The 12,667-nt window shown below is 46.1% G+C and overlaps 1 protein-coding gene across 1 annotated transcript in view; it reads left to right on the top strand.

Annotated features, from left to right (window-relative positions):
* Positions 1-6,939: 6,939 nt before the first annotated feature.
* ZNF550 (zinc finger protein 550) overlaps positions 6,940-12,667 on the top strand; it is an 11,912-nt gene continuing 6,184 nt past the window's right edge. The window contains exons 1-3 of the mRNA XM_012653602.1: positions 6,940-6,966; positions 9,270-9,396; positions 12,019-12,114. Coding sequence (XP_012509056.1) covers positions 6,940-6,966; positions 9,270-9,396; positions 12,019-12,114 — 250 coding nt within the window. The remainder of the gene's footprint in view (positions 6,967-9,269; positions 9,397-12,018; positions 12,115-12,667) is intronic.

The raw sequence follows: 12,667 nt of genomic DNA, 5'->3' as shown, positions 1-12,667 counted from the left end.
CTGAGGCAGGAGGATTGCTTGAGCCCAGGAGTTTGAGGTTGCTGTGAGCTAGGCTGACACCACGGTACTTTAGCCCAGGCAGCAGAGCCAGACTCTGTCTCAAAAAAAAAAAAAATAGCTTTGTTGATGTATAATTGTTTCACAATAAATTGTGCATATTTAATGTGCACAGTTTGTGCCTTAATACATACTTCTTAAACCAAAAGTTTCCCCCTACCCTTTTAAATCCATCCCTGGTAATATAAAATTGATTCAAGGATATTCTACCCATTTTAGTGGATATTCTCAAATACGTGCACAAATGGAAAGGACTGTGTTATGCAGCCCTGGGAACCCTTCACAATCTTCCATCATTATTGATCATGTCATGGTTTCTTGTTTCATCTGTCTCCATGCACATTACTGGATAGTTTTACTCATACTCCTAATATCTTGCCATTCAATGCCTAATGGCTTCAGAATGCATTTACAGAACATAAGGGCTCTTTCATTTCCTAATAACTTTATTAAACAACATTTGAGGTATCATAATTTATGTAGTCAGTGCTCAATTGTCTCAAAAACATTCTTTAAGGCATCCAATCTAAAATGAACTATGTGACTTTTAGAAGTTTTGTCTGGTAAATCTACTTACCTATAAGTACCACTTTGGTTTTTTTTATTCTCACTATTTGTTGAAGTTTCTCAGTTACTTTTCCATCAGAATTTGCTCCATTCTGAATTTGGTTTTTTGCATCTCTGTGAATCTGTTTAACATGTTGACCTCCATATTTCCTGTGTACTGGATATTAAGGAGATGGGTGACATGTCTGGTCCTGCTGGGTCTGTGTGTGAAAGTGACACACCAGGAAACCATGCCATGTGACAGTATGTTTTGCTAGCACACCACATCCCAGCCTGGAAACAAAGCATTTCAGGTGCCATTTCCTGTTCCAGGTGTCCCAAATAGAGTGGAAGTGTGTGTTTCTGAGTGTGATAGTTTCAATGTACCATACAGCCTAGGGACAAACACATATCCCAGGAGCCCTGTGTGACTGTGTGTGGGACTGACACACCCCAAACAGCCTGGACTCACACATATACCTATACACATCCACAACATGAAGCAGGTGTGACAGACACGAGACACACAATTGCTATATGCAAAGCACAGTAGGGACCTGTTAGACAAGACAGAGGTTCTGACACATGGCAGCTGTGGCCACATGAACGCCAATACTGCACAGAGATTTGTGAGGCAGATGTGATAGGGACACCCCAGGGCCTGGTGTGTGGGTCACATGCACATGTGCTGTATTGCTATTGCTATAGCAAGCTCCGAATACCCAGCCTTTGCACGTTCTCGTTTGGATAGCCTTCATCTGTCTCCACAACATGTACACACAGTTGCACAGTCACATTGCTTGCGACAACATAGGCACAGCCTGGCTGGAAGAGGACAACTTCCCCATTGTCCTGTAGGTAGGTAATGCACGGATGAAGGTCACAATAGTTGGATGCTCACTTTGGCACAAACTGGAGGCTTGCGTGCAGGATGATTCCATGCGAGTGCGTGAGGATGTGGAGCTAGGTGATCAGACCCCCAGTAGCAGAAACCAGGACTCACAAATGGTTTCCCCAATGGGAGCCTTTTTCTCTCAGTCACAATTACATTATGTCCAGAGGTCACGTCCGCCTTCCCCAAGCCCTGCACAGAACTCAACCCTCAGGAAGCCTCAGTGATTTGGGCTGGGTCTCTCTGTCTTTCCTGGTGACAACACAATAGGTTCTAATCTCATCCGACAGCCCTGGGTGGACTTGCTTCCTCTGGTTTTTCAGGCATTGGTGGCCTTAAAGGATAGAACCACGACCTTCACCTGGCAGAAATGGGGACATTGGGAGCTGGCCCAGAGGACCTTGTAACAGAACGTGGCACTGAGAATCTGTGAGGCTTGCGAGTGAGGACCTGTCCCTCTCCCACGTGGGCCAACTGTGGCTTCTTCCGAGCACCTCTTGCTCGCATCGCACGCATCTGGAGAGCAAGGCCTTGGGGGCCTTCCTCCTTCTGCCCACAGACTTTGCTGTGTTCTGGTCTCACAGCCTTTTGCCTGGTCTTCTTGTTACTGCATCAAGAACCATTAGACAAGAAACAGAGTTTGGTGACATGGAACTTTAGCAAGAGTGACTCCACTTTTGGCTTGGTCTGTTGGATGCTAGCGCAGGAGCTCAGTTCAAATTGGTGGCCTCCTATATATTTTATTTAGCAATTCCTCTCTTTCAGTCAGGATTTTACCTATGAGGTAAGACCTAGGCTGACCAAAACTCAGGGCATCAGTGCTGTTCTTAGTCACCGTCATTCTTTGGTTTTGGTTTCAACACATCATTCATAGTTTCCTCATTACCATGCATTTCTTTGAGTTTTTGTTGTTCCAGCTGGAGATACATTATTTGGTGTTTGTTGGATGGCTGCATGCAGGCATTTAAGGCCCTTTGAGAGGGTACACTGCACCAGGGAGACTACTGGGAGGATAATGCAGAGTCTGGAGTGCACTCTTTAGTAGGGTTCCTAGGAGCCAAACCAAATATAATAAAATAATAAAATAAATGATAAAATAAAACAAAAGAAAAACAAAGGTTAATAGCTGGAACAAACTAAAGGACAGTCAGTCAAGATTTCTAGATTTGATCTCAAAGAATATTTTCCTGGTTTGCAGTTTGAAAGTTTCTGGTCATGACATTGGGTGTTTTGGTGACCTATGAGTGGCTCACACATCAGGCACTTAGGGTGTCTCTTGAAAGTAACATCCAATTCTCCACCTTGTATAACTTCAGGAACAGAGTAGTTTTAACTTCAGCGATTCCAAGTCAGAAAAGTGGGAAAAAAATTGGCAATATTGGTTTGTAGAATTGTAGCCAGATATAGGAAGAACTTAGAAGAATTTAGGATCCAGTCTAGTTAGGAAGTAAAACCTTAAAAACATTGAATAGGGCTAGAATCTAGTAACAAGGTGTCATATTAGTTCACTTTCTGCTTCTATAACAAAATACAACAGACTGAGCAATTTATAAAGAAACGAGATTTGTTTGGCTCACGGTTCTGGAGCCTAGGAAGCCCAAGATCAAGGTGTAATATCTGGTGAGGGTGTTCTTTCTATGTCATAATATGGTGGAAGAGAAAGCATTTGAGACAGAGAATGGGGGCCAAACTTGTCCTTTTAACAGGAGCCTAAACCCATAATAACTAACCAGCTCCCATGATAATGGCATTAATCCATTCATGAGGGCAGATCCCTCATGACCTAATTACCTCTTAAAAGTCACACCTCCTAATATCATCACAATGCAATTAAGTTTCAACATGAGTTTTGGAGGGGACATTCAAACCATAGCAGGTGTACTATAGTTTTCTTTTGAAACATAATTTTTCTCTCTACACTTACCCCCATTTTTACCAAAGATAATCACAGTAAGATCAATTGGTTTGCAAAATAGGTCTAGTCTCATTAAATGTGGCCTGATTATTTACATAAGTGTAGAAAGAATAGTGATTGACCATATAGGCTGTCTCAGTCCATTATCTGTTGCTTATAACAGAATACGTGAGACTGGGTAATTTAAAAGGAAGAGAGGTTTATTAATATTTAGCTCATAGTTCTGCAGGCTGGGACATTCAAAGGCATGGCTATGGCTTTTGGTAAGGGCTTCCACATTGCATCATGGTGGAGAAGATCAAAGGGAAACCAGATATATGAGAAGAGGGAGAGGATGAAGGGCATCCTGAGTTTATAACGATGTACTCTCAAGGGAAATAATCCATTCCTGTGAGAACTAATCCAGCCAGAGTGAGAACTCACTGATTCACTACCATGAGAATGGCACCAAGTTATTCATGAGGCATTGCCCCCATGATCCAAACACATCCCAGTAGGCCCCACCTCCCGACTACACCGCACTAAGGACAAAATTTCAACATAAATTTTGGTGGGAACAAACAGTAGCATAGATTCTCTGTAAGTGTGCTTTGCTGGAACTTTTGATAAGGAATCTCAGGTTAGACTTTTAAAAGCCTCTCAAGGCTAGGAGTACAAGCTAAATACTTGCCATCAGATTTTAATAGAACTACCTATAGATTTGTATAAATTACTCTCCTCTCAAAGTTCCCCAAATACTTTTAAGGTCCCTGTGCCTTATTTCATAAGGTGGGGGAAACCCTTGAAGCCAGGTATTCTATGGATATTCTCAAACATGACATTCCAGTCAAAGCCTTGGTAATATTAATATAACCAGTATGTTCAATTGTATCCTGTCATAAAGAAAAAATATTCTTACTAGATTTCTGCAAATAACTATATTGCCATAAAATGAGAATATTCACAAATAGCTTCTGAATTCTGAGGGATCAGGTAGGGAGAAAAACTAATTTTTTTATATTTGTTTACAAAGGTATACTTTATCAAATTCCTGTAAGTTATAGACAGCTCAAGAGAAAATAAAAAGTTTCCTTAAATCTGGAAAACAAGACCAGGTGTGGTGGCTCATGTCTGTAATACTAGCACTTCAAGAGGTTGAGGAGGGAGGATTGATTGAGCCCAGGAGTTAGAGACCAGCCTGTGCTATAGTGAGACCCCATCTGTACAAGAAATTTAAAAAGAAAAATTAGCCAGATATGGTGGCACACACCTGTAGTCCTGGCTACTCATGAGGCTGAGGCAGGAAGATCACTTGAGGCCAGGAGCTTAAGGGTGCAGTGAGCTATGATCAGGCCACTGTATTCCAGCCTGGGCGACAGAGAGAGATCTTGCCTCAAAAAAAAAAAATTCCAATAAAAAGTCATAAAAACATTACCCTCAATAGTTCATCAGTCCCATATAATTAATTCTTGTTCTGTTTGATCTTGAGACAGCAGTTTCATGAATCTTTCAGTTTTTTCATTAGAGTTCTGAAAATTCTTACCCAATCCGATGGTATGATCTTAAAGTTATCACAAACCTGTACTTGTCAGAGTCTTTTCCATTAATCTCCTTGAAGACAAGCACTTTAGGATTATGGTTTCTTGGAAATGCTTTCAGGAAAGCATTAAAGTATAACAATTAATTGTCTGGAGATGACAAATCTTAAATGGGGGCATGTGTGGACGTCCTTATTGCGTCTCTAAGGACCACTCCAATGTGGCCTTGAAATTATGCTTGGTAATGTCAGGTAGGGCTAAGGGCATGCAGGTGGTAGGGCAGGCAATAGGAGGATGTGGTCAAGGGCAGAGGGTCAGGACCAGGAACAACAGAGGAAAGAAACCACAACAGCGGGAACTTGAGGTTAGGAACTTTTCCCAACCCGGAGCATGCACAGAAGCTAAGAGTTTGTGACCAAAAGTGAACTTTCCCTCCTTAACATAGTCAAACTCACACCCACCCACGCCATGACAGTTTACAAATGCCATGGCAACCCTGGGAACTTACCCTATAAAGTCAGAAAAGAGGAGGAACCCCAATTCCGAGAACTTGCCACGCCTTTCTTCAGAAAAATCACAAATATTTCACCCCCAGCTTAGTATAAAATTAGGGAATCGACATAAGAAGGTAAACTTCATTATGTTTAGGGTCTTCTCCACTGGCAGAGGCAGACCCATTCCTCCTTCTCCATAATGTACTTTCGCTTTGTACCCTATGCTTTTTTTTTTTGAGACAGAGTCTCACTGTGTTCCTCGGGCTAGAGTGCCGTGGCGTCAGCCTAGCTCACAGCAACCTCAAACTCCTGGGCTCAAGCGATCCTCCTGCCTCAGCCTCCCAAGTAGCTGGGACTACAGGCATGCGCCACCATGACCGGCTAATTTCTTTTTATATATATATATATTTTTAGTTGTCCAGATCATTTCTTTCTATTTTTCAGTAGTGATGGGGTCTCACTCTTGCTCAGGCTGGTTTCGAACTCCTAAGCTCAAACAATCCGCCCGCCTCGGCCTCCCAGAGTGCTAGGGTTACAGGCGTGAGCCACCGCGCCCGGCCGCCTATGCTTTTTAATAAAGGCTGCTTGTGTGGAACTGCTTTGTGTCTATCATCACTCTGTGGCCCCGGCCCTGCTTGCTATTCTTCCAAGCAAGGAGCAAAGGATCAGGACATCTCTCCCAAAACACACACAGCCTAACAGGAGAAGCCTATGAAATTAAAGGATTTACTGCACTCACAGGTCCTATAGAGGCAGGCATGGCACATCACAGAGGAGGCTCAACTGGGCCAGTCGGGAGCTGAAAGAGAGTGTGGACCCGCGGGAAAATACCTTTATTTGGTGCCAGGGTGGAGTACGCAAGTAAAAAGGCAGTAAAGAGATTTTACTGGTGTGTTTGAATGTCACTAGGTCACAGTCAAGAAGGGGAACTTGTGGCTGATGCCAACTGGTGCATCTGGTGGCCTGGTTGGGGTGCTCACAGCCAGTTTGTGGGGATGTTGAGGCACCAGGATAATATGAAGTTTTAAAAATTCACAATAATGTGTCCACTAGCTCCCTTAAGAGCACGTGAAATAAATTGCAGAAAACACAGCCACGAAATCTGGGTGCGTCCCCTTTAAGCGTACCCGAGGCCCCGCCTCCTTCTCTGGAGCCTCGGGACGCCATTTACCAGAGCCCCTCTGGGAGCCCCCGGGCTTGAGGTTGAAGGAGAAGAGCATCTCCGCCCTGGCCGGATGCAGGCGAAAACTACACTACCCAGAAGGCAGTGGGACGGCCGTGCGGCCTGCACCAATGACGCCACAAGAGGGGGCGCGGCTGGCGTCCGCGTTGCCAGGGGCGGGACTTCCGGCGTTTCTGGGTGGTCATTTGTTTGTGGCGTGGAGTGTGTGTCCGCGCGCGGTCCGAGCGGGGAAGGCGAGTGGAGATGATGGGGTCACCTCCGCTCCTTTGTAGGACCCAAAAAGGCTTCTGAGCCCGCGGAGACCGCCTCAGGCGGCCCGGTTCTCCTCACGGCCGATGGCGGCGGCGATGGACGCGGCGCGGGTGAGCGGACGGTGGCCCCGGTGGCCCTTCGCACTGCCACGTCCCCGCTGTTGGTTTTCGGAGCCTAGGATAGGGTCACTCGGCCCATGGTCCGCAATCCAGGCCGGGGTTTGTGGGGAGGGCTCCCATTTTTGGCAACCAATGGGGTGCGGAATGGAGGGTGAAATGGGGCTTTCGGGACACCACCACCACCGTGTGAGTGAAACGACCCGCAGGCCGCAGACCTCATTGCAGGTTCCCGCAGTGCTCCTTTCCCGGGCTGTGGCCTTGAGCAAGTCCGCTTGCTGCCCTTGGCCTTCATTTTCTCGTGCAGAAAGTAGGGATGTTGACATTTTTTTTCTCTGGGTTAAGGGAAGTACAAAGGGTATATGGGTGATGTTCGCCCTCTCAGTGTCCAACACGGTCCAGGGAGCATTGTTCAGGATGCTTCCATGGAGATGCTTCCTGGGTTTGTGCTGGTTTTAGAGGTTCACTCCAGCAGGTGTCTGACACTTTGGCTTCCCTGGCTCACTGTCTCTGTAAAGTTAAGGGCTGCGGTGGGGAGAGGTGGGAGAAATGTCTTTGCAATCGCTGCTGTGCTAGGGCAGAAAAGGTGGCAGCGCGGGCCAAGGAAATTATTTTTCAGTTTAGGACAAGTGGAGCTGGGTTACAACTGACAGTAGTGAATCTATTTTCCTATCCAAGACAGTTACAGATGAAAGGTGAATGAATATTAAAATATTCAGTGGTGAGAGTGTGCAGGAATGGAGTGTCCCTTTGGATGTAAACACATGAAGCCCAGGGTTAGTCTCTAGCAGTCACTCTGATTACTCTTAATATAGCCCTGGTCACTGTCAGGACTTGTGTTATTTGTTAATTTCTCATCCTCATGTGTCCCTCAGACTCCTTCCAGTGTCCCTGCCTTAAAGAGGCCTGCTCTGTCACCCCATCTAAGGTTGACTGTAATCCCTTTGCTCTCCTTGCTCTATTTTCTTGTCTTCTGAATCTTTAGGGCCTTCTGACATTGTCTTACTCGTTTTTGTAGTTGCTTGTTTAGAGTCTCTTTCCAGCACTGGAATGTGAGTGCCTGTTGCCGCTTTCTCCCAAGACCTTGAACAGCCTGGCTGAGTATTTTTATTGTATTTGATAAATGGTTGATGAATGTACAGGTCTCCCCTTCAGGGGCTCCCATCACATTGAGAATAAATCCATTCCCCACCCCCAGGATGGCCTGCAAGGCTCTGCTTGGTCTGCCCTTTTGACCACCTTTGCTTCCTCTTCTAGTCTCCCCTTGCCCACTGCATCCAACCAAGGAGTCCTAAACTTGCCAAGCTCTTTCCCATGTTTCAGCCTTTGCTTTTGTATTTCCCCTTTTCTAGGACACTGACTTCAGATCTCTGCAGGGCTGCCCTCCACACCCTTCCTGTGCATCTGTGTCACCTCATAGCATAGTCTTTTCCTGGCTATTCTAGTTCTAGCTGAAGTACTCCTTGACCCCACCTGCCTACGCTCTGGCAGCTTTGTGAGATCTTTTACTCAATGTTCAAATCCTGCCTCTACTTCTTGAGTGTGAGACTAGGTGAGTTCTAAAGCTGCCTGAGCCCCAGGTTGCTGACTGTGACATGACATGGAAGTGACGATGGTGTTGACCTCTGGGCCTTTGGGAAGATTAATAAAAGTTGCAAAAATATCACGCATTTGCATGTGCTAGGCACTACAGTGATTGCCTTGTGAACATGTTCAGTTCTCAGAACTGCCTGGTGAAATGGGAATAATTATTGTTTGATTTGGAAGTAGAGGCTTAGGGAAATAATGAGATATCCTCATCACGGTTACATAGCTGGCAAGTGTCACATTCAAGAGACCTCATTCAAACCCCCAGGGTCTGGCTCAGAGCTGGGACCTTTATTTTCTTTACCACAGCATATGAAGACTTCAGCCCAGGCAGGAACACAGTGAGGACCAGTGGGGTTCAGCTGCTGCTGCTGTTAATCATGATTAGAATTGTTTTTATAGTCATTTTCCTCCATTCCTCTGACATCCCAGAGCACATACTGTCTACTTCCCATAGTTATCACGGGATTGCTTTTGTCTGTGTCATCTCCAGTGGCTTCCCCATGAGAGGCTTTTCTCTCAGCAACAATTGAATTATATCAAAAGGCAGTATCGACCTCCACCTTGAGCCTAGCACAGAGCTTGGTCCTTGGGAGGCCTTGGTGATTCATGCCTGGGTCTCTCTGCACCTCGACCAGCAACTGAGTGACAGGCTCTGATCCTATCCAAAAACACAAAGTCAATACCACTACTTCTGTTTGACTTTCCAGGTGTTGGTGACCTTCAAAGATGTGGCTGTGACCTTCACCCGAGAGGAGTGGAGACAGCTGGACCTGGCCCAAAGGACCCTGTACCGAGAGGTGATGCTGGAGACCTGTGGGCTCCTGGTTTCTTTAGGTAACGGCTCACCTCTCACCCCTGGGGGCACTCTAGACTCCCTCTTGATTCTTGTCTGGGCAGAAAGGTTACAGGAGCCACCTGTCTTCCTCCTCACAGCTCCTGTAGTTTTCTGGTCCCATCTCTTTCTGCGTGGTCTCCCTGTGTCTACATCAGGGATTGTTGTGGTAGAAACATAGTTCTTCTAAACACAAGCCCTCACTTCAGTGCTCAGCATACTCTGGCCTCAGTCTGAAGTCTTTATTCCAGATTCCACAAGAAAGAAGCTGCTTGGCCCAGCCTGGTGGGACAGGCCGTCCTCACAGCTCTGTTAGTAGGGGCTGTGGGTGATGGGCTATTCTGAGAGAAGGGAGTGAGGCAGCCCCCTAGGAGATGTTTGTCATCAGTGCCCCCCAGATATCTTCCCAAGCAATACAATCTCTGTAAAAAGATCCCCGATGCCTGCATGGTCATTACTTGTTTCCTGTTGCTGGGCCCCAATCCTCCATTGGTCCAGGAGATGTTTTTAGAGGGTGTACAGGAATGTCTTCAAATGGCATGGGTCAACACTCTGAGAAAACCATTCCTTTTACCTTCTCTATCCAATGTGCTAATTTTTGTCATGAAAAAGACTCAGATCAGTGCTGAGTCTTTCACCTGCCCACCCCCCAGTGTGGTTAATGTCTCTTTTCAGCAGAGGGAAGAGCCTCTAACTCATATCTCTGAACAGTCTACTTGAGCTTGGTGGGACTTGATAGCATTGTTTTGATTTTGTTGTTGCATTTGGATGGTAGCCTTCTATTTGTAGGAAGTGAAATTGACTTTCTCATTTGCCAGAGCAAAACAAGGTTCCCTTTTGGAATAAAATATTTAGGAAAAATAAGTCAGGTTAAAGAAAAATTATTAGAAATGATGGTACACTGTGTGTGCTATCACTCTGAAGTTTAGTTGGAAAGGTGGACATCAGTCTGTAGATGACAATTGAAATGAATTGTAGAAGGAAAAGAGGGGAATTTAGGAATAAATAACCAGGAAGTTATAATCTAAAGAAGGCATCTCAGGAAGTGACAGTGTAGCTGAGACTTGAGAGCTGAGTAGGAATTAGCTGGATGGATGGAGGTGGAGGAGGGCAGCAGTGTTCCAGGTGGAAGAACCAACGTGTGAAGGTGACAGGGAGCTCAACTCCCGGTGGAGCCAAAGGAGTGTCTGATTCACCTTTTCCATAGCCCTGTCCCGGAGCTCAGAGGCAGGGATGTAGCACACATTGGTCAACATGACTAAGACGTGTCTGAAGGAATCCTGGGCTGTGGATCAGAATCTGCCAGTCGCTACTTCTGTGGGTCCTTTTGCCTCAGTCATTGGTCTTCTATTCAAAACCCTCCTGTTTTGTTCCCCCACATCTAGTGAAATGCATTTGGCTGCGTAGAAAACCAGATCAAACTTGCTTCACCTGGAAGGAAATTCACTACCTCAGCTAAAGAGAAACTGAGGTGCGGCTGCTCAGGCTCGTTGGTTGCAGCAGCCCAGTGCTATCAAGGATGTCATGTTCTCTGCCCCTCCTCCCTGCTCAGGCTTTTGTCTTGTCTCAGACCGCTCCTCACAGGGATACAGGATGGTGCAGCCATGACTGGGGCAGAAGACCCCGTGTTCACCCCTCTGCTCCCGCCCAGAATAAAGGCTTTCTCTTCACAAGGAGAACCTAGCCTAGGTCACCTCTCTACCTCAGACTGCTCATGATTAGGGATGCCAGTCAACCGTTTATTTCAACCAATGGTTTTCAGCCCTCTCTGTGCACCAGAGTCTTCTGCGGGGAGTGGGGGCATTTCAAAAATACCGATGCTCAGGCCTCACCCTCACCCTCACCTTTGTTTCATTTGGTTTGAGTTGGAATCAGGAATGCTCAGGTGGTTCTGAAGCACAGGATATTTGAGAACCGATGATTTAGATTAATTAGAAAATGCCTTCTGGAGGCAAGAGCTCACCTTTGTGATGTCCCATGGCTGTGAGAGCAGTGTGCACCTGAACAGTGTTGGCCTCCATAGATGGAGGTCAAGGGCAGTGGGTATTGATGGCACTACGCTCTACAGCAGTTGCAGTCCAAGAGTGGGATTTGTGCTTGTCTTCATCTACTTGGCTGCCATAACAAAATACGATAGACTGGTGGCTTAAACAACAGGAATTTATTGTCTTACAGTTCTGGAGGCTGGGAAGTCCAAGATCAAGGTACCAGCTAATTCATTTTCTGGTGGGGACTCTCTTCCGGGCTTGCAGATGGCATCCTTCATGCTGTGACCTCACGTGGTGGAGAGACAAGACAGAGCAGAGATCTCTCTTCTGATAGGCCATGGTCCTATCAGATTAGGGCTCCACTGTTATGACCTCCTTTAATCTTAATTACCTCCTAAAGACCCATTCTCCAGATACAGTACATTGGAGGGTAGGCCTTCAATGTATGACTTTTGGGGGGAACACAATTCACTCTATAGCAATACTCTTTGTTTTCAGTTCTTAGATCAGGATTTTGCTTACTCTGGGAGCAGCTTCATTTATGTTATGCCCCCTGTCATGAAGTCTCAGGCAACATGGAGAGATTTCATTCTTCTCATCAGATCACCCCTGTCCTATTTCTTTTGCCATCAACAGGGCATCGAGTTCCCAAACCCGAGCTGATCCACCTGCTGGAGCATGGACAGGAGCTGTGGACAGTGAAGAGAGGCCTCGCCCACAGCACCTGTGCAGGTAGGAGCCATCCGCTGGTCATGTGGAGTCATAGCAGCCTTCAGAAAGCAAGGGGACCATTGCCTCTGAATTTCTGTGTGAAACTCCGCGTTGTGACCTACCGGGCATCTAGTTGTTTCTGACCCACATCAGGGTACAGTGTGCATCAGCAGGTGGGTGCTGAATCACACAGTTATTCAGAGATGGGCCTTCACGTGTGAACGGGAAGCTTTAATAAAGGTTGCTTTGACATAGTCCAGCTGGCAGAAGGGAAGTGAGAGGAAGGGGACAAGTCATACCCAGTTGCATACATATTCCATGACCACAAATTCTTCTTCTTTTTATTTTTTTTATTTCAGCATATTATGGGGGTACAGATGTTTAGGTTACATATGTTGCTCTTGCCCCGCCATAGTCCCCAAGTCCGAGTTTCAAGCGTGTCCATCCCTCGGATGGTGCGCATTGCACTCTTTGTGTATGTATATACCCGTCCCCTCCTCCCCCCTCCCTCGTGCCTGACATCCAGTGAATGTTGTTCTTATATGTACACTTATGTGTTGATCAGTTAATACCA

The sequence above is a fragment of the Propithecus coquereli genome, unplaced genomic scaffold (genome assembly GCF_000956105.1).
Source record: "Propithecus coquereli isolate 6110/MARCELLA unplaced genomic scaffold, Pcoq_1.0 Scaffold425, whole genome shotgun sequence".
NCBI classification, from domain to species: domain Eukaryota; kingdom Metazoa; phylum Chordata; class Mammalia; order Primates; family Indriidae; genus Propithecus; species Propithecus coquereli.
Note: the sequence above shows the minus strand (reverse complement) of the source record. Positions and strands in the feature narration are given on the sequence as shown.